Raw genomic sequence first — 18,183 nt, forward strand, 5'->3', positions numbered from 1 at the left:
AACGATCTTTTTGACAATTTGAATAGTCACAGTCCAATAGATCCGAATCGAAACAAGTGTGCGATGTCTGACTTTCGTCCTAACGTTCAAGAACACTTAGAACGGGCACTAGAGGTATCTTCCAAGTGGCGAACTATCACTAAGGATGGTTTGAAGATTCCTCCATGCTTCCGAGGCTTGCAATCGACCATCAGAGGTATCTTGCAACTGTGGCAAGATTTGAAAGCAGAGGGTGTCAGATTCTTCCTAGTAGCTCGTGTCAATCAAGACCCCGTTGAGAATTTGTTCTCCATGATCCGTACGTACGGAGGGACTTTTAATCCCAATCCCACGGCGAAAGCTTTCCGGCAAATCCTACAGAAAAATATGACTCTGAATTTGCTGAGACCAGCACAAACTGCAAATTGTGTTGACGACGAGGACGAGATACTGGTTCAGAGAACAATCTCGGAACTACGAGCACACAGCAGTGAAGCTCGTGCTCACGAACTAGAGAATACGCTTGACCGTTTCTCCGTCGACATTGAAGACGAGTCGCAGGTGCGGGCAAATGTCAACCATGTTGTCATCGACGTTGACGAAAATCCCGAGGCAACTCTCGAGATTTGTGCCATTGAGTACTTCGCTGGCTATATTGCTAGGCGGTGTATCCAGCGTACTGAATGTGCGCGTTGTCACGAGACTCTGCTCGACACAACGCAGCAGCTGGAACGTAGTGAGCAAGTACTTATATATTTTCGGGCTTACGAGACAGCCGACGGCTTAGAGCTCGGACATCTCTGCGCTCCATCGAAAGAATTCTCTTTCGTCTTTAGGCTGCTAACTGCTGCATTCGATAACATATTTCCGGTTATCAAAGGAGAGTACGGAATCCTGGACAAGGCCTTCAGTCTCATTGTCTCGGTAGTGCACAGCCGTTTTCCCAGCTGGTTCGATGGTCAAGTTTGCAAAGAACATCGAAAAGCCATGGCATACGACGTGATGACGATTAAAGTCCGTAAGGTCACCAAGTGGCAGGGAAACGCCGAAAGAGTCCCGAAACCTCGGGGGCAGGCCTCTGAGACACAGCGGAAGCTGGCGATTCTTGAAAGCGCTTAGCTTCTTCCTCTCGGCTGAAATGCATCTCGAACGGAATATTCTGCACATATTTAACGCTCTGCTAGGCAGAGGGGCCGATGTTTCTATTGATTCGCGGCCCCTTAATTGAGCCGTGACGAGTAGCATGTGTGGTACAAATGCGTAGATATTTTACGTATTGTTTAGCTCAGGGTTCACAAATCGGGAATGGACACTAGTTTTATTTTCATGTTAATGTATGTTATAAATTTTTGGTTTCATTAGCGAAATGCACTCGCTTTTATTGGATTTCATTTAAAATTAGATTTAAATCAAATAAAATTGACATTTCTCATACAAACATAATTTTACGGGTACAATGTCAATTCAAATATCATTCAAACATTCGCGGAGGGTTTTGACACTTTTTATTTGCATCATATTCATTAGACCGCGCCAAAAAAACGACAATTTGTTTTTCGCTTCACGTTCTCTATATCATTCCCAGTTCGGACAAAACATCCCCGATTTGAGTTCTGGAGACTTAGAATACCGTGTACCCCTTTTTGGATCACTTTTACTTTCGTTCCCAAAATATCGCGGATATTATCCAACCACATTTCGATATGAGAACTGAATGATCCAATTCCTATGAGGCAAGCTGCCATATGGGAGACAAATCCGTGGTGAAAGCATACGAATGCCTTTTACTCGGGCTATTGGACAAATTTTCACTAGGGAAGCCTGTAATTTCTTTTCGCAAAAAAAAACAAAAATTCTAGAAATACTTCAGCGTAGGTTCAACATATACATGTGTAATTCAGCGAGTTGTAACCGGAAACGTACGAGCGGTGAAAGTACTCAATAATTGGTCGCCAATTGCCATATGATATACAAATATTCCAGGTAGACAGAAATTACAGGCTGCAAATCAATCGGCCTCCACGTGGCGTCTCCTGGAAATACTCGTAGTCGAGTAGCTAACAGATTGATTGATTGGGCGAAATCCCTTTTTCGGATTAAAAAAAATCTTTTTTTTTACGGAATCTTGTACTTAAAGGTCTGAAGTGAATGTGTGGTAAATTTCATGTCGAAATTTTTTAAATTGCTTTAGTGTTAGTAGGGAAATAATATACAATATATAAAACTTAATATGTGTTATCATAAACTGTACTTGAAATTTCAAACGAGTTTTTCTCGACATAGCTTTTTGGCAATTGGTTGGCATGATATCTAAAAAAGTATTGACCGATCGGCATCAAATGTTTACTGCATAACGAGCATTGTTTTTTTATAAGCTACAAATCCTACCCCCGACCTAAGAAATTTTTTTTTCGACCCACCCTAATGTATATGGAGTAAAACACCGTTCGTTCTTTTGTATCAGACCAACTGGAGGGTAAAAAACATGCCAACCATTGCCGGACGCACTCGCGCGGCGTCATGGTCGAGGACGGATGGCAAGCGTGTTTCTGCAGGAAACTTATTGAAAAAATGGTGCAATTGCCTGAATATATAACAAATACATGTGCAAAGCTCGAATCCAATCCACCGAATAGTTTCGTCAATAAAAAATGTCAAATGAAGCCGTAATTTCACCTCAATAAAGCAGAATGCCCCCTCAAGTTTCCTTTAATTTCTTTCAATTCTTATAATTCCTACTTATTTTTTTATAATAACTACTTTTTGAAACTCGTCGAAAAAAACGGCGAATTAGAATTACTTGATTTGGTACGTAACATCACTGCCTATTCGGGAGCAAGCAGAACAAGTGATAACTTGTATAGTTACCTAGCGCGCGCGCGTCAGTACAGTTAGCGGTGCCGCTACGGCAGACGTGTTCTGCCGGACTCCTGCAGACGGCGCCTTAGTACGGTACATGTTATATACGGGTGAGTTGGGTTCCAGGGTTAAGGACTGAAAGACACATGTACTAATATAGGTGTATCTTTATTTACGTCTTTCCCGTGAGCGTGCCGTCGACGAACTGACGAGCACTTTTACAATATCCTTACATAGTCTCCTTACACCTACGTTACTCTACATTATATATATATTATATTTTAGCGCACACATGACACTCCCCCTCGAAAGAAAAAAAAAAAAAATCCCAATACATACATATTTTTATTGACTCTTACTTCTTTTAGGTGGTATATCGCAAATAAATTCATCATACTTTCCCGGAAATTTTGGCTGTCGCTTTCGCTTTCGCCTAGGTATTAAAATAGGCCTTTCTACAACAGGATTATCTATTTCCGTGACCGATGGGCCAACCGGAGGGGTTTCATCCAATTCACCCGCCGAAGCATTCGCGCTTTCATTCGCGATCTCTGCGTTAGATACATCATCATTTTGTACAGTCTCATAAAAAACCATTTGCTCTTCAGGTGGAACATAATAATCATAATCGGGCGTACTTCTATTTTCAATGCCTTCTCCAATTTTTCTAAGTTGATTTACGTGTCTTTTCCAAATTCTGGTATCATCTAACTTAATCAAATAATGGCATTTTCCCAAAATTTTTAATATTCTACCAAAAAACCATTTTTGTGTATTTGCATAATTACGACAAGCGACTCGATCATTCAGTTTGAATTTTCTTACCGGAATTTGATTATTATGTTCCACTATCGTTTGTTTTATTTGTACAGGTTTTAAAAGATCTAAAGTGCACCTCGGTTTCGTACCAAATAATAGCTCAGAAGGAGCTTTGCCCGTTGTAACCTGAGGTGTGATACGATACTGCGTTAACACTTGTAATAATGCTTCTTGCACATCTGAGACTTTTTCGCACATTTTCTTAAGAGATTGTTTAATCGTATTCACATAAATTTCTACCTGCCCGTTTGTTTGAGGATTGTAAGGGGCAGAAAATCGATGCAAAATGCCGTGACTGTGTAAAAATTCATGAAATTCTGTAGCTTTAAACGTCGGACCATTGTCCGACACAATATTTTTAGGTAGTCCAAAAATAGCAAATATTTCACGACATTTTAAAATAATTGTTTCAGTCTTTATGTTTTTTACCACATGTACTTCCGGCCACTTAGAAAAAGCATCTACATATAGAAAAAACATTTTCCCAAGAAAAGGCCCCGCAAAATCACAATGTACTCTTTCGAAAGGAACACTGGCTGGTTCCCAAATATGCAGTTTATTCGCAGGTGGATTCCTGCTATGTAAATTGCACTCGTAACAATTTCGTGCCTTATGCTCGATATCTAAACTGATATTTGGCCACCAACAGTACCCGCGAGCCAGATTTTTCATCTTGACAATACCAAAATGACCGACATGTAATTGATCTAACATACTTTTTCTAAGTTTGCGTGGAATTACAACTTGGTGTCCCCTTAACAGTATTCCAAATTCCAAATTAAATTCCAAAGGGTTACAATTCCAAGTGTCTTTTGATTCTAACTTTTTCCCTTGTTTGATCAAATTAATGACTTTACAAATGTCAGCATCTTGCTTAGAATCAATTTCTTTTTTAATTTCCTCAAAAGTAACTGGTATGGTGGACACCAAGTTAATGTAGTACACACTCAGTGCATCAACACTCTCTACGCTGCCCGGTACCGGCAAACGTGACAGGCAATCCGCATTAGCGTTATGTTCCGATTTCTTAAATCTAATGGTATACGTAAAACCCCGCAAAAAAATTGCATAGTGCTGCATACGCATCGCACTGAACACAGGCAAACTTTTATCCGGTGAAAAAATTTGCTGAATGGCTCTATTATCTGTTATCAATTCGAATTTTCTGCCATATACGTATTGGTACAAACGCTTAACAGCCCAGACAATCGCATAAGCTTCCTTATCTACTTGAGCCCAATTTCTCTGCGTTGAATTAAAAGTCGCTGAAATAAACATAATGGGCCTCTCCGATCCGTCTGGATAGGAATGGGACAAAACTGCCCCACATCCGGTGGGCGACGCATCCGAAGCTAATAGTAGTTTAAGTTTGGGGTCAAAATAGGCCAAACAAACATCGCTTTGAAAAACATTTTTAGCTTTACGAAAAGCCTTTTCACAATCAATGTTCCACGAAAAAGTTTTCTTCCCACGTAAAATTTCAAAAAATGGGTGTAAAATCGAACTAACTTTCGGGATAAATCTATTGTAATAATTTATCATACCAATGAAACACTGCAATTCTCTAATGTTCGTTGGCCGCGGCATATTCTCGATAGCAATCATTTTTTCCGGCATTTTACGTATACCTAGTTCACTCAAAACTAAACCGCAATAAACGATAGATTTTTCAAAAAATGTACACTTACTTTTACACACATGTACATTGTATGCATTCAAACGAGAAAAAACACCGTCAATTGTTTCAATTAACAAACTACTACTTGCCGCACCCATCTTAATGTCATCGATAAAGACAGAGACTCCTTTAATCCCCGCTAAAATGCTTTCCATAAAACGTTGCCAAATAGCAACTGCGGGCGCTAAACCATACCACAGTCGTTTACATTTGTACAAACCGCGATGCGTATTTAATACGACGATTTCAGAGCTCTTTTCATCCAAACACAATTGTAAATAAGCCTGAGATAAATCAACTTTAGCAAAAATTTTACAGCCAGCCATATCTGCCAATAGTTCATCCGTAGTCGGTAAATGGTATTCATCGACAATTAACTGCGGGTTTATGGTTATGCTGAAATCACCGCAAATACGTACCGTATTATTTTTTTTTTAGAACTGGCACGATTGGCGTGGCAAATTTAGATGTGTTAACTTTCTCAATTATATCCTTTTTTTCTAAATTATCGAGCTCTGTTTCGACTAAAGGAATTAATCTAAAAGGAACGCGTCTTGCTTTTATAAAAACCGGCGTAGCATTTTCTTTCAAAACCAACGTGGCTTTAAATTCATGAATAGGACTCATGTCCTCTTTAAGCAAATTTGGATATTTCTGAAAAAGCTTTTCAATCTCTGTCTTTTTATCAATGTTTGACTCTTTTTCCATCACGCTATTGCACACTTCATTTGTACCGTCGAACGGGAACATCCGCATTATTCGCATCCATTCGCGGCCAAGCAACGGGGGCCGTACTAAATTTGTAACATATAAGTTTAATTTGTAAATTGAATCTCTGTACTTTACTTTAACAATCATAAAACCTTGAACTTGTATCGGTGTATGACAGTATGAAATAGCAGTCAATTTTGTCGCGTAAATGACTCCGTGTTTGAAAATCGCTTTTGCCTGATCAACATTCATAAGCGTAAATCCCGCGCCTGTATCATGATCGAACATAACGTCGTGACCGTTTACATTTAACTTTACCGTAATTTTATCTCGCATTTCTGGGTGTTCGATACCAAACACCTCGATAACATTTAACGGCTCACTTTCGTCGCTTTCCGAGCCCGACTGTTTGTTATTATATTCGGAATCTAATAATCCAACGTGAGGCGATTTAGTTTTGAAACATACTTTCTGTATGTGTCCAAGGACACCACATGCTCGGCACTTTACGTTTTTGTCCAACGAACACTTATTAGCGATATGATCCGGGGAGCCGCAACGAAAACAAAAACTTTCATTACCCTTCTTACCGCCAAACTGCTTACCGCCTCTTCTAAAATTTGAATTTCTTGACTTATCTCGGTCGTTGAACTGCGAACCTCTTCTTCTTCCTGATGTAGCAACGAATTGTATACTCTCGTCGTACCCACTCAAGCCTTCGTTTTCCTTTTTCGACAATTCCATTGCCGACGCGACGTTTAACGCTTTTTCCAAGGTCAGCGTTTCCGTTTCCAGTAGACGTTGACGAATCGCCGGGTTATTTAACCCGTAAACAAACTGATTTCGAATCGCCGTTTGTAAAAAACTCCCGAATCCACATGTCTGTGACAACTTTTTGAGTGCTGTCACATAATCTTTAACGGATTCACCTTGGCCTTGCTTCCTGCAGTGGAATTTATAGGCTTCTGCAATCTCGACGACTTTATCTTCGAACAAGGATGCCAAATAAGCGATCAAATCTGTATACTTTAGCTTGTAGAGATCTACATCATCGCAGAAATCGCACAACTTGGCGTAATTTGCAACCCCCAAGTGGTGCAGAATATAAGGCACTTTATCTTCACCCGTAATTTTATGTATGGTCATGGCACCGTCGAACCTTTGTAACCATCGCTTCCATGGCATAGAGGCGGGATCGAACAATTCAACCAGAACCTTTGACTCCGGTTCCATTTTGTAAGAAAGGTATACCACGCGCTTTGGCCACTGCGTATCTCTTTGCACGTGCAATTTTCACCGTTGTAATTTTTAAAACTCACTGCCGATAAATGAAAATTAACCGAACACATGTAATGGCGTTCCACTTCCGGCTTTCTTGTAACGTCCTCGTGTAATTTTACCAACAAAAAACTTCGCGCTTTTCCACTTGTATTGGTTTCGCGCTCAATGCCATAAATAACGTAAGGAAAAACCTCAAATTTCGCTTAGAACTCGGTTTTTCCGACGACGCACGGGCTCACGGTTGAAAATTCAACGTCAGTCAGTGTACGAATTCTTGGAAAAACTCGGGCGCTTGTAACGACTCCGTTTTAAAAATTTGACCGAAGACACAATTTTTTTTTTTTTTCCTTCGATTACGGTTTTGTCAATTATACCATCCCTGAACCGTCCTCGTCGCCAACTGTTATATACGGGTGAGTTGGGTTCCAGGGTTAAGGACTGAAAGACACATGTACTAATATAGGTGTATCTTTATTTACGTCTTTCCCGTGAGCGTGCCGTCGACGAACTGACGAGCACTTTTACAATATCCTTACATAGTCTCCTTACACCTACGTTACTCTACATTATATATATATTATATTTTAGCGCACACATGACAGTACACTAAACTCTCCACGCGGAGTTCCGTGAGGCTGGCTCTCTTTAGTACGAAGTATAGTTACTCAATGGTAGTATACCGTAAGAATCTCAGGAAAGTGAACAACATAGGGAACGCATGAGCGCGAGAGAGAGCTTATGGAAGTTCCGTGAGGGTTCACAAATCGGGAATGGACACTAGTTTTATTTTCATGTTAATGTATGTTATAAATTTTTGGTTTCATTAGCGAAATGCACTCGCTTTTATTGGATTTCATTTAAAATTAGATTTAAATCAAATAAAATTGACATTTCTCATACAAACATAATTTTACGGGTACAATGTCAATTCAAATATCATTCAAACATTCGCGGAGGGTTTTGACACTTTTTATTTGCATCATATTCATTAGACCGCGCCAAAAAAACGACAATTTGTTTTTCGCTTCACGTTCTCTATATCATTCCCAGTTCGGACAAAACATCCCCGATTTGAGTTCTGGAGACTTAGAATACCGTGTACCCCTTTTTGGATCACTTTTACTTTCGTTCCCAAAATATCGTGGATATTATCCAACCACTCAATGGTATAAGGTTAGGGCCACTGAACTATACCGTAAGAATCTCAGGAAAGTGAACAACATAGGGAACGCATGAGCGCGAGAGAGAGCTTATGGAAGTTCCGTGAGTGCGAGACAGACAGACTGCCTGCCCCTCCGTTGCCTTCGAGTCCCCACTCCGCCAAATTGTAAACAGACTATCGCTAGAGCTGTGATAGCCTGTTTAAAGAAAATCAATAAAAAAAAGTCTGTGATATCAAGAATAATAAGTATTAATAATTGTAATTAGAATCATTAAAGATTTAAATACATTTACATTAACAAAAAAAAAATTATATTTTCATGAGAAAACCTTCATTTTGAATTGGGAACTTTTTTGAAAATTTTTTAATATTCAAAGGAACAAAGTCAATCATATTTATGCTAATGGTTTTTGTTTTATCAATTGTGAGAGAAAAACACTCTCAACCCGAACGCGCTTACTTAGATCACAGCTCTAGCGATGGTCTGTTTACAATTTGGCGGAGTGGGGACTCGAAGGCAACGGAGGGGCAGGCAGTCTGTCTGTCTCGCACTCACGGAACTTCCATAAGCTCTCTCTCGCGCTCATGCGTTCCCTATGTTGTTCACTTTCCTGAGATTCTTACGGTATACTACCATTGAGTAACTATACTTCGTACTAAAGAGAGCCAGCCTCACGGAACTCCGCGTGGAGAGTTTAGTGTACCGTACTAAGGCGCCGTCTGCAGGAGTCCGGCAGAACACGTCTGCCGTAGCGGCACCGCTAACTGTACTGACGCGCGCGCGCTAGGTAACTATACAAGTTATCACTTGTTCTGCTTGCTCCCGAATAGGCAGTGATGTTACGTACCAAATCAAGTAATTCTAATTCGCCGTTTTTTTCGACGAGTTTCAAAAAGTAGTTATTATAAAAAAATAAGTAGGAATTATAAGAATTGAAAGAAATTAAAGGAAACTTGAGGGGGCATTCTGCTTTATTGAGGTGAAATTACGGCTTCATTTGACATTTTTTATTGACGAAACTATTCGGTGGATTGGATTCGAGCTTTGCACATGTATTTGTTATATATTCAGGCAATTGCACCATTTTTTCAATAAGTTTCCTGCAGAAACACGCTTGCCATCCGTCCTCGACCATGACGCCGCGCGAGTGCGTCCGGCAATGGTTGGCATGTTTTTTACCCTCCAGTTGGTCTGATACAAAAGAACGAACGGTGTTTTACTCCATATACATTAGGGTGGGTCGAAAAAAAAATTTCTTAGGTCGGGGGTAGGATTTGTAGCTTATAAAAAAACAATGCTCGTTATGCAGTAAACATTTGATGCCGATCGGTCAATACTTTTTTAGATATCATGCCAACCAATTGCCAAAAAGCTATGTCGAGAAAAACTCGTTTGAAATTTCAAGTACAGTTTATGATAACACATATTAAGTTTTATATATTGTATATTATTTCCCTACTAACACTAAAGCAATTTAAAAAATTTCGACATGAAATTTACCACACATTCACTTCAGACCTTTAAGTACAAGATTCCGTAAAAAAAAAGATTTTTTTTAATCCGAAAAAGGGATTTCGCCCAATCAATCAATCTGTTAGCTACTCGACTACGAGTATTTCCAGGAGACGCCACGTGGAGGCCGATTGATTTGCAGCCTGTAATTTCTGTCTACCTGGAATATTTGTATATCATATGGCAATTGGCGACCAATTATTGAGTACTTTCACCGCTCGTACGTTTCCGGTTACAACTCGCTGAATTACACATGTATATGTTGAACCTACGCTGAAGTATTTCTAGAATTTTTGTTTTTTTTTGCGAAAAGAAATTACAGGCTTCCCTAGTGAAAATTTGTCCAATAGCCCGAGTAAAAGGCATTCGTATGCTTTCACCACGGATTTGTCTCCCATATGGCAGCTTGCCTCATAGGAATTGGATCATTCAGTTCTCATATCGAAATGTGGTTGGATAATATCCGCGATATTTTGGGAACGAAAGTAAAAGTGATCCAAAAAGGGGTACACGGTATTCTAAGTCTCCAGAACTCAAATCGGGGATGTTTTGTCCGAACTGGGAATGATATAGAGAACGTGAAGCGAAAAACAAATTGTCGTTTTTTTGGCGCGGTCTAATGAATATGATGCAAATAAAAAGTGTCAAAACCCTCCGCGAATGTTTGAATGATATTTGAATTGACATTGTACCCGTAAAATTATGTTTGTATGAGAAATGTCAATTTTATTTGATTTAAATCTAATTTTAAATGAAATCCAATAAAAGCGAGTGCATTTCGCTAATGAAACCAAAAATTTATAACATACATTAACATGAAAATAAAACTAGTGTCCATTCCCGATTTGTGAACCCTGAGCTAAACAATACGTAAAATATCTACGCATTTGTACCACACATGCTACTCGTCACGGCTCAATTAAGGGGCCGCGAATCAATAGAAACATCGGCCCCTCTGCCTAGCAGAGCGTTAAATATGTGCAGAATATTCCGTTCGAGATGCATTTCAGCCGAGAGGAAGAAGCTAAGCGCTTTCAAGAATCGCCAGCTTCCGCTGTGTCTCAGAGGCCTGCCCCCGAGGTTTCGGGACTCTTTCGGCGTTTCCCTGCCACTTGGTGACCTTACGGACTTTAATCGTCATCACGTCGTATGCCATGGCTTTTCGATGTTCTTTGCAAACTTGACCATCGAACCAGCTGGGAAAACGGCTGTGCACTACCGAGACAATGAGACTGAAGGCCTTGTCCAGGATTCCGTACTCTCCTTTGATAACCGGAAATATGTTATCGAATGCAGCAGTTAGCAGCCTAAAGACGAAAGAGAATTCTTTCGATGGAGCGCAGAGATGTCCGAGCTCTAAGCCGTCGGCTGTCTCGTAAGCCCGAAAATATATAAGTACTTGCTCACTACGTTCCAGCTGCTGCGTTGTGTCGAGCAGAGTCTCGTGACAACGCGCACATTCAGTACGCTGGATACACCGCCTAGCAATATAGCCAGCGAAGTACTCAATGGCACAAATCTCGAGAGTTGCCTCGGGATTTTCGTCAACGTCGATGACAACATGGTTGACATTTGCCCGCACCTGCGACTCGTCTTCAATGTCGACGGAGAAACGGTCAAGCGTATTCTCTAGTTCGTGAGCACGAGCTTCACTGCTGTGTGCTCGTAGTTCCGAGATTGTTCTCTGAACCAGTATCTCGTCCTCGTCGTCAACACAATTTGCAGTTTGTGCTGGTCTCAGCAAATTCAGAGTCATATTTTTCTGTAGGATTTGCCGGAAAGCTTTCGCCGTGGGATTGGGATTAAAAGTCCCTCCGTACGTACGGATCATGGAGAACAAATTCTCAACGGGGTCTTGATTGACACGAGCTACTAGGAAGAATCTGACACCCTCTGCTTTCAAATCTTGCCACAGTTGCAAGATACCTCTGATGGTCGATTGCAAGCCTCGGAAGCATGGAGGAATCTTCAAACCATCCTTAGTGATAGTTCGCCACTTGGAAGATACCTCTAGTGCCCGTTCTAAGTGTTCTTGAACGTTAGGACGAAAGTCAGACATCGCACACTTGTTTCGATTCGGATCTATTGGACTGTGACTATTCAAATTGTCAAAAAGATCGTTCAACAGCTCAAAAAACCTAGCCGTGTTCATGCTGGTCTTGCTAATTATTTGACCTGTTACCGAAGCAGTTTCCAGAGCCGCGGCTACCCTGCGGCTAAATACCTGAAGCGCCAGACGACACTTCATCTTGTCAAAGTCGTGAGGGTAGACGTGCTTTCTAGTTAGTTTACAAGCTGCCCTTGTAGTTTTGTTTTCTTCGATAGCCCATAAGGATTTGAGATCCATCCATGATACTTCCGTATTCTCACCGAGTTGGAAGTTGTGGAGTATGAGCTGATTCCTTATACTTTTGAATAAGTGAGGAATATCGAAGAACGTGTAAATTTTCGCGCCGTTAAACATGAAGTATAGTTCACCGTCGCGCGTCCTCGCATGCGTGGCACTTTGATTGCTAGTACCTTGATCACATACTATAGCCCGGACTCGTAGACCAGTTTCGTTGATTTTATGCAAAATTATGTCCAACAGTGAGCCCAAGTTAGCAGAATCTACACCTGTACCGCTTAGGACATATGCTAGCGGCTGTTTCCAGTTGCATAACAATCCTCGCACCATGAAAACTAGCGCAGTAGTCGCCACCGCGGATGAACAGCCCAAACTGCCAAGGTCCTCGTATCCTTCAATTTTTTGAAGCGATTCATGAAAATCGAGACCTTTTTTGATTTTCATCTCGTCGAAAATCAGTACGCAGTTCCTCTCTTTGGGCTCCATAACGGAGGCTTTAGTTTTCAAGGATTGAAAAACTGTCGAGCAAATACCTGGCCATAAGCGGATCAAACTAAACCATTCCTTAATGATGCTTATCGATGGTAACACAAAACCCAGTTCGTTTCTCATTTTCCAATAGAGACTGGGAGACGCATAATGCATCTTCATCAAAAGTTGCCGCTCCTCTTCCGTAAAAGAGTTTCCTGGCTTATGGAAGAGCTGCATCATCACAAAGGTCAAAAGAAAACCATGAATGCGACGACGTAATGCTTCAACCAAACTCTCGTCAGAGAATGATCCTTGATGAATGCATTTTCGCAAACGTCTTATTTTCTCATCTTGCGCATTTGCTTTTTTGCGCAGACGAAGGTTCTGTTTTGTGAGCTTTACAATCAAGCTGCGCTGCGTTTTCAGCCCTGTACGCAAGACGTGCCGTGTTCTGCGCCATTCTTGCCGCATCTCGAAAGACGGAACTTCGCTCGGTTCCCTTTCATAATCTGGTTCGAAAGGGCGAGGCACAGCATCACGCTTCAACCACCCTGATCGAGGAAAAACGTCGTTTTCTGAGAAATGCATACCACATAAAGCGAGCTTCTGCAATTCTCGATCAGATTCGGTAGCTAAGTCGTCTCGTCCACTATTGACGAGCCACGTGCTTAGCCGGTCTCTATCCCTAATCGGAAGAGCATGAAATCGGAGACCAGGTACATTTTCTCTACTTCGTGCGCCACAGCGATAATAAATGCATGTGGTACTGTGTGACAATTTTTTTTTTGGCAGCCGGAGCGTCCATGTTCACAAATAATGTGTGTAATGTATTACGAATTTCTTTTCGCACAGGTGAGGCAAGAAATCACTCAAATTACTTTACAATTCTTTCCGCCCAGTTGGGGCGATGAATTGGGGTTGTACAATTCTTTCCGCCCAGTTGGGGCGCTGAATTGAAATGTTATGATCTTTTTTGCTCATTGTCAGTTGGGGCGATAAATTGAGGTTGCACAATTCTTTCCGCCCAGTTAGGGCGATGAATTGGGGTTGTACAATTCTTTCCGCCCAATTTGAGCGAAGAATCAGAAAAGATACAAATACTCATAGAAATTCGACTCAAAGAAGTCGCTAATTTTTAGGAGACACGATTCAACTCACCGAAAATTGCGAGCCCTTGAGACGAACCTAAATTGTATTATATTTGTGGAAGGGTCGTGTATTGTTTATAAAATATCTACCAAAGTCGTTGGATCACGATACTTTACACTTTTGGACTTCTATACAAAGGTATGATTGTCGCGTGTAAAGCCCTGACACGATGTTGATTTTTCAAGAATAACAAACATGAATAATCAAATTCGTCTGATATAAGCAATGAAGTGGGTGGCGATGAATCGATTGTCGAATCGATTATCGAATTTTTATCCACCATTGATATTTCCACAGACGCCGCATTTGTTTTCGCAATTTTTTTGAAGGCATCGCACGTAGAAATTGATCCGGTGAGCCAGCAAGATAATCTTTACGGTAAAGATTAAAATCCTCATTGAAAAAAAAAAAAATATGTTAACGTTATTATATTGTAAAACTTGGTGATTTTGCGACTTCCCCAACTTCCATTTGTTACAAAAAGTATGAGATTCTGAAATGTATATTCGATAGAAACAGAATTTTTAAATCAACTAATATGAGACAATTGGATGGATCCAACGCTGTTCAGGGGGTGCGTACGCTGACGAGTATTAAAAAATGGATATTTGTGTGCGAATTCAGGATTCTGTTAAATTTTGATAAATACAGGGAGTGTTTTGGAGGGTGTGCCCCTCATTATTCATGTTTTGAATCATCTTTTACTAGCAAAGTAAAGTGGTTATTCCTTTGACAAAGTTTATCGAGTCGACTTATTGTTAGTTGTGAAGAATGAAATCCATCGATGAAACTATTGAAAGTTTTTTTTGTCACGAATATTAGGTATTTAAAGAGCGGATCTAACGTGAAATGATAGACTATTTAAAGATTGTGCGTATGTATGGATGTGGTATAAGACATTTGTATTTAATGGTAGATAATTTGTAGACCAAAGTACTTTGTAAACTAGCTTTGGATTAGGCTTGGTTCTGCTCTTCAAAATAATAGTTGGATTTCTCGCAGTATATCTTAATTGGCCAGAAAAATAAAAAATGTCGTTCTTTGTTCAAAAATAATTAGTAAAAAGCGCCTTTAATGCGCTGGCGGCCTCTGGGCACCGAAGATACAATTTGGGCTGAGGCCCATCACCTGCACTCGCGACATTCTTCAGTGGCCAATTTTTGTTCTTATGGTAGCTCTTCTTTTCATGCCCTCTGCTCTTCTTCCACTTTTCCTTCTCCTCTTTTTCATTTTTCTTCTGGTCATTGCCGCTTTTTTCCCCTCCTTTACCAGCAGCTTTACGTGCTGACCATTTGTACCTTCAACAATATCGATCATTAGAGCAAATCCACTCCAATTCACACAATTGCCTTACGCCAAAACGCTTGACAAACGGCTGTGACTTCATTTTTTAATTATGAGAATGGTACTTAAGTGAGGTATTCGAGATGCTTTTACATGAATGAAGTTTTCAACGAACAGCAAATTGTATGCGGCATGATAATTCTGTCGTATCCGATAATGCCACATGCCAATGTTACTTGGAACACTTACTTATTTCTCCTCGCATCCTTATCTCTTCCGGCCCGATGCTTTCTTTTGAGACTCCCGCCTCCACCAGCCGCTTGAACCTTTTCAACTGCCTATTAATTCGTTAATTGATCTGTTAAGTTTTGCATTCTTGTATTTTTGTTAACAGCTATGCTGTTATTGTATTAATCTACCGATTCATCTCATACTTCTCATTGCTATGGGCAGTAAGGGTAGTCCCTAAATGGATCCGAAATTTCGAAAAAGTTCAATCAGCCCCGAATGGCGGAAACAAAAACTCCAATTTTTCCAGATTTTTATTCCATATTGTCGTCTCCCTACGTTGAATTTGATGTGAAAAATCAAGTTCATGATGTAAAGAATTAGAATTGTCGCAGGAGTGTCTTTTTTTGTGGTTCATAGAAAATTGCACGATATTCGCTGATCATTTATAACGCGATCATTTACCGATCTTCATTTTCTGTTGGAAGATTGTTCTGCATTTACTATATTTACTTATCTCACAATACACGATCCATGTTAATAACTTTTGGCCTAGGATAACTTTGATATTTATCCAGAAGAGGCGATTGATCGGCTCGATGGAATCGTGCGAATATAATACAACAATCTTTCAAGGAGAAAAAAATACAACAAAATATTTGCGATGCGAAGCATGAGTAAACAACGTGAAATTTTGCATGAATCAAATGAATAGACACTTCTGAAAAAAGTTCAACCTATTACATCATAGATTTCATTTTGCACTGTAAATCAATATAGCGTACCAAAGGTAATTACCTATCAATAGAATAAAATAAGGAAGTAGAGACCTTTGTTTTCACCATTTACAGAAGTCGATTTCACGGCTTACGACTTATAAAAAAAAACTATTGACCCATTCTATCGATGTACCTTTTCTCCCACACCGGCTTCACCCTTGTGTTCGGTGGGATTCGGCTGTTGGGCCGCCTTCATGGCCAGGAGGAGCGCCCTGGTTTCATCCAGCTCTTTGAGCCTGGACTCAATAATTGCCAAGTCCATGTTCTTCATTGATGTGAAATCGTAGAATTATAAAATACAGCCAATTTCAATTGTAAATTGTTATGAGCTACATAACACCCTCGAAAAGCACAAGCATGGTCAATTTCAACAATTATTCTCATCCAGTGAACATTTTTTTTAACAGAAATTTCATACGCATTCCAAAATATTTGGTGTTACATGTCAATTTTCTAGACTTTTTTTGGAAATCACTAAAATTGCGATCATTTGAGTCAGGCAATTGATTTTTCACAAGAAAAAAAATGTTCAAAATTCACCATATTCTTCCATATTCTAGGTGTATGTTATATCCCCTAAACACTGATCACATAATGACTTGCAAAAATATTCCCGAAAGATGAAAAAATCTGATATGGGTCATGGAGAAAATGGATATGTCATGCAAATTTACAGGTTACATGTATGTATGTATAAACATTAACGATAACAATATTGCTGTTAAAAGCAATATACAATAACATTAATATACCCAATGTTATAATTACTCGCAAATATTGATCAGTTGCTACTGAAACTAGTCATGTATATCACTATTATTCGTTTTTTACTTACCGCCATGCTTTCTTCTCCAATTTGTTGCATTTTTTGATGCTAGCAATATGAACAATGTTTAAACAATTGAAATCTCGGCGCGCCACTTGATTCAGTTTTCATCATTATCGACCAACGCCTTTCCCGCTCCCAGTTATCGATTAAACGATCACCCAGTTCACAAGTTACCTTCTCAACGCTTCACCCATTCGGAGTTACCGACGGAACGCTTCGCCCATTCGGAAGTTACCGACTGAACGCTTCGCCCACTTCGCCCGCTAACTCTCCACGAAAATTTACCCAGGGCTGGCTCTCTTTAGTACGAAGTATAGTTACTCAATGGTAATAGACCCGGTAAGAGTACTCGTCAATGAAACTGATGCTCGCGCTCGCAATAGGTCAAAAAAACAGTTTTGATACCTGCCGCTTGAGCGCGGTACTGCTCCATCAAGACTAGGGATCCTCTAGTGAGGGCTGAGACAATGACCGTTTGGCTGCGGATTGGTCGTCCGCCATTAGAGGTAAGCTTCCGCTTTTACCTCATTTTCAAACTTTACGCGATGCGTCATCAGTAATAGCATTGAGTAACTATACTTCTAGCATTGAGTAACTATACTTTAGTACGAAGTATAGTTACTCAATGCTTCTAGTTACTCAATGGTAATAGAATATCAGTCCTTTGTGAGCGTGGATTAATTCATGAATGAGTCATACCAAATACAATAGACATGACAAAAATATTTTCAAAGGCTTAGAATTACTCATGAAGACGATCTCAAATTGTTATAGTCGTTCCTGTAGTTTCCGTCGGTTTCACGATTTTCATCGATCCCACCGTTTTCGTCAATCTTGCGAGTTTCATCGTCCGTCATTTCCGTTGGTTGACGATTTCCGTCAATTCCACCATTCTTGTCTAATTGACAATTTCAATTCATGCTATAATTCTTGTGAAATTTATTATTTCCGTCAATTCTGACAAATTCCGTCGGTTCATTATTTTTGTCAATTCCACGATTTTCGTCAATTTCACTATTACCGTGAATTCGACCACTTTCACTCTTTTCCATCATCCTTGTCAATTACACGTGTGACATCAAAATCATCATTTT

The 18,183-nt window shown here is 40.0% G+C and overlaps 2 protein-coding genes across 2 annotated transcripts; both read right to left on the bottom strand.

The window, feature by feature from the left end:
* Positions 1-3,183: 3,183 nt before the first annotated feature.
* Positions 3,184-7,279, bottom strand: LOC125500225 (uncharacterized protein K02A2.6-like). Its single transcript, XM_048652112.1, has 3 exons — positions 5,777-7,279; positions 5,425-5,712; positions 3,184-4,902 (listed from the first exon to the last, which is right to left on the bottom strand). The coding sequence occupies exons 1-3, from the start codon at positions 7,277-7,279 to the stop codon at positions 3,184-3,186; spliced, it is 3,510 nt and encodes a 1,169-aa protein (XP_048508069.1).
* A 7,636-nt stretch (positions 7,280-14,915) lies between these two features.
* Positions 14,916-17,395, bottom strand: LOC125500397. The gene is made up of 4 exons (XM_048653324.1): positions 17,096-17,395; positions 16,394-16,525; positions 15,503-15,591; positions 14,916-15,267 (listed from the first exon to the last, which is right to left on the bottom strand). Exons 1-4 carry the CDS (start codon positions 17,123-17,125, stop codon positions 15,015-15,017), a joined length of 504 nt encoding a protein of 167 aa, XP_048509281.1. The 5' UTR covers positions 17,126-17,395; the 3' UTR covers positions 14,916-15,014.
* Between the last annotated feature and the right edge of the window lie 788 nt (positions 17,396-18,183).

This window comes from Athalia rosae, chromosome 3, assembly GCF_917208135.1.
Source record: "Athalia rosae chromosome 3, iyAthRosa1.1, whole genome shotgun sequence".
NCBI classification, from domain to species: Eukaryota; Metazoa; Arthropoda; class Insecta; order Hymenoptera; family Athaliidae; genus Athalia; species Athalia rosae.

Excerpts from the sequence above, each read along its gene's own strand:
- LOC125500225 (XM_048652112.1), bottom strand. The coding sequence starts at position 7,279 with ATGGAACCGGAGTCAAAGGTTCTGGTTGAATTGTTCGATCCCGCCTCT. Across the intron at positions 5,713-5,776 it reads TTGCCACGCCAATCGTGCCA|TTAATTGTCGATGAATACCA; the intron begins GTTCTAAAAAAA and ends ATAAACCCGCAG. Across the intron at positions 4,903-5,424 it reads ATGACATTAAGATGGGTGCG|AGAAATTGGGCTCAAGTAGA; the intron begins GCAAGTAGTAGT and ends AATTCAACGCAG.
- LOC125500397 (XM_048653324.1), bottom strand. The coding sequence starts at position 17,125 with ATGCAACAAATTGGAGAAGAAAGCATGGCG. Across the intron at positions 15,592-16,393 it reads AAGCCGGTGTGGGAGAAAAG|GCAGTTGAAAAGGTTCAAGC; the intron begins GTACATCGATAG and ends ACGAATTAATAG. Across the intron at positions 15,268-15,502 it reads AAGGATGCGAGGAGAAATAA|GTACAAATGGTCAGCACGTA; the intron begins GTAAGTGTTCCA and ends ATATTGTTGAAG.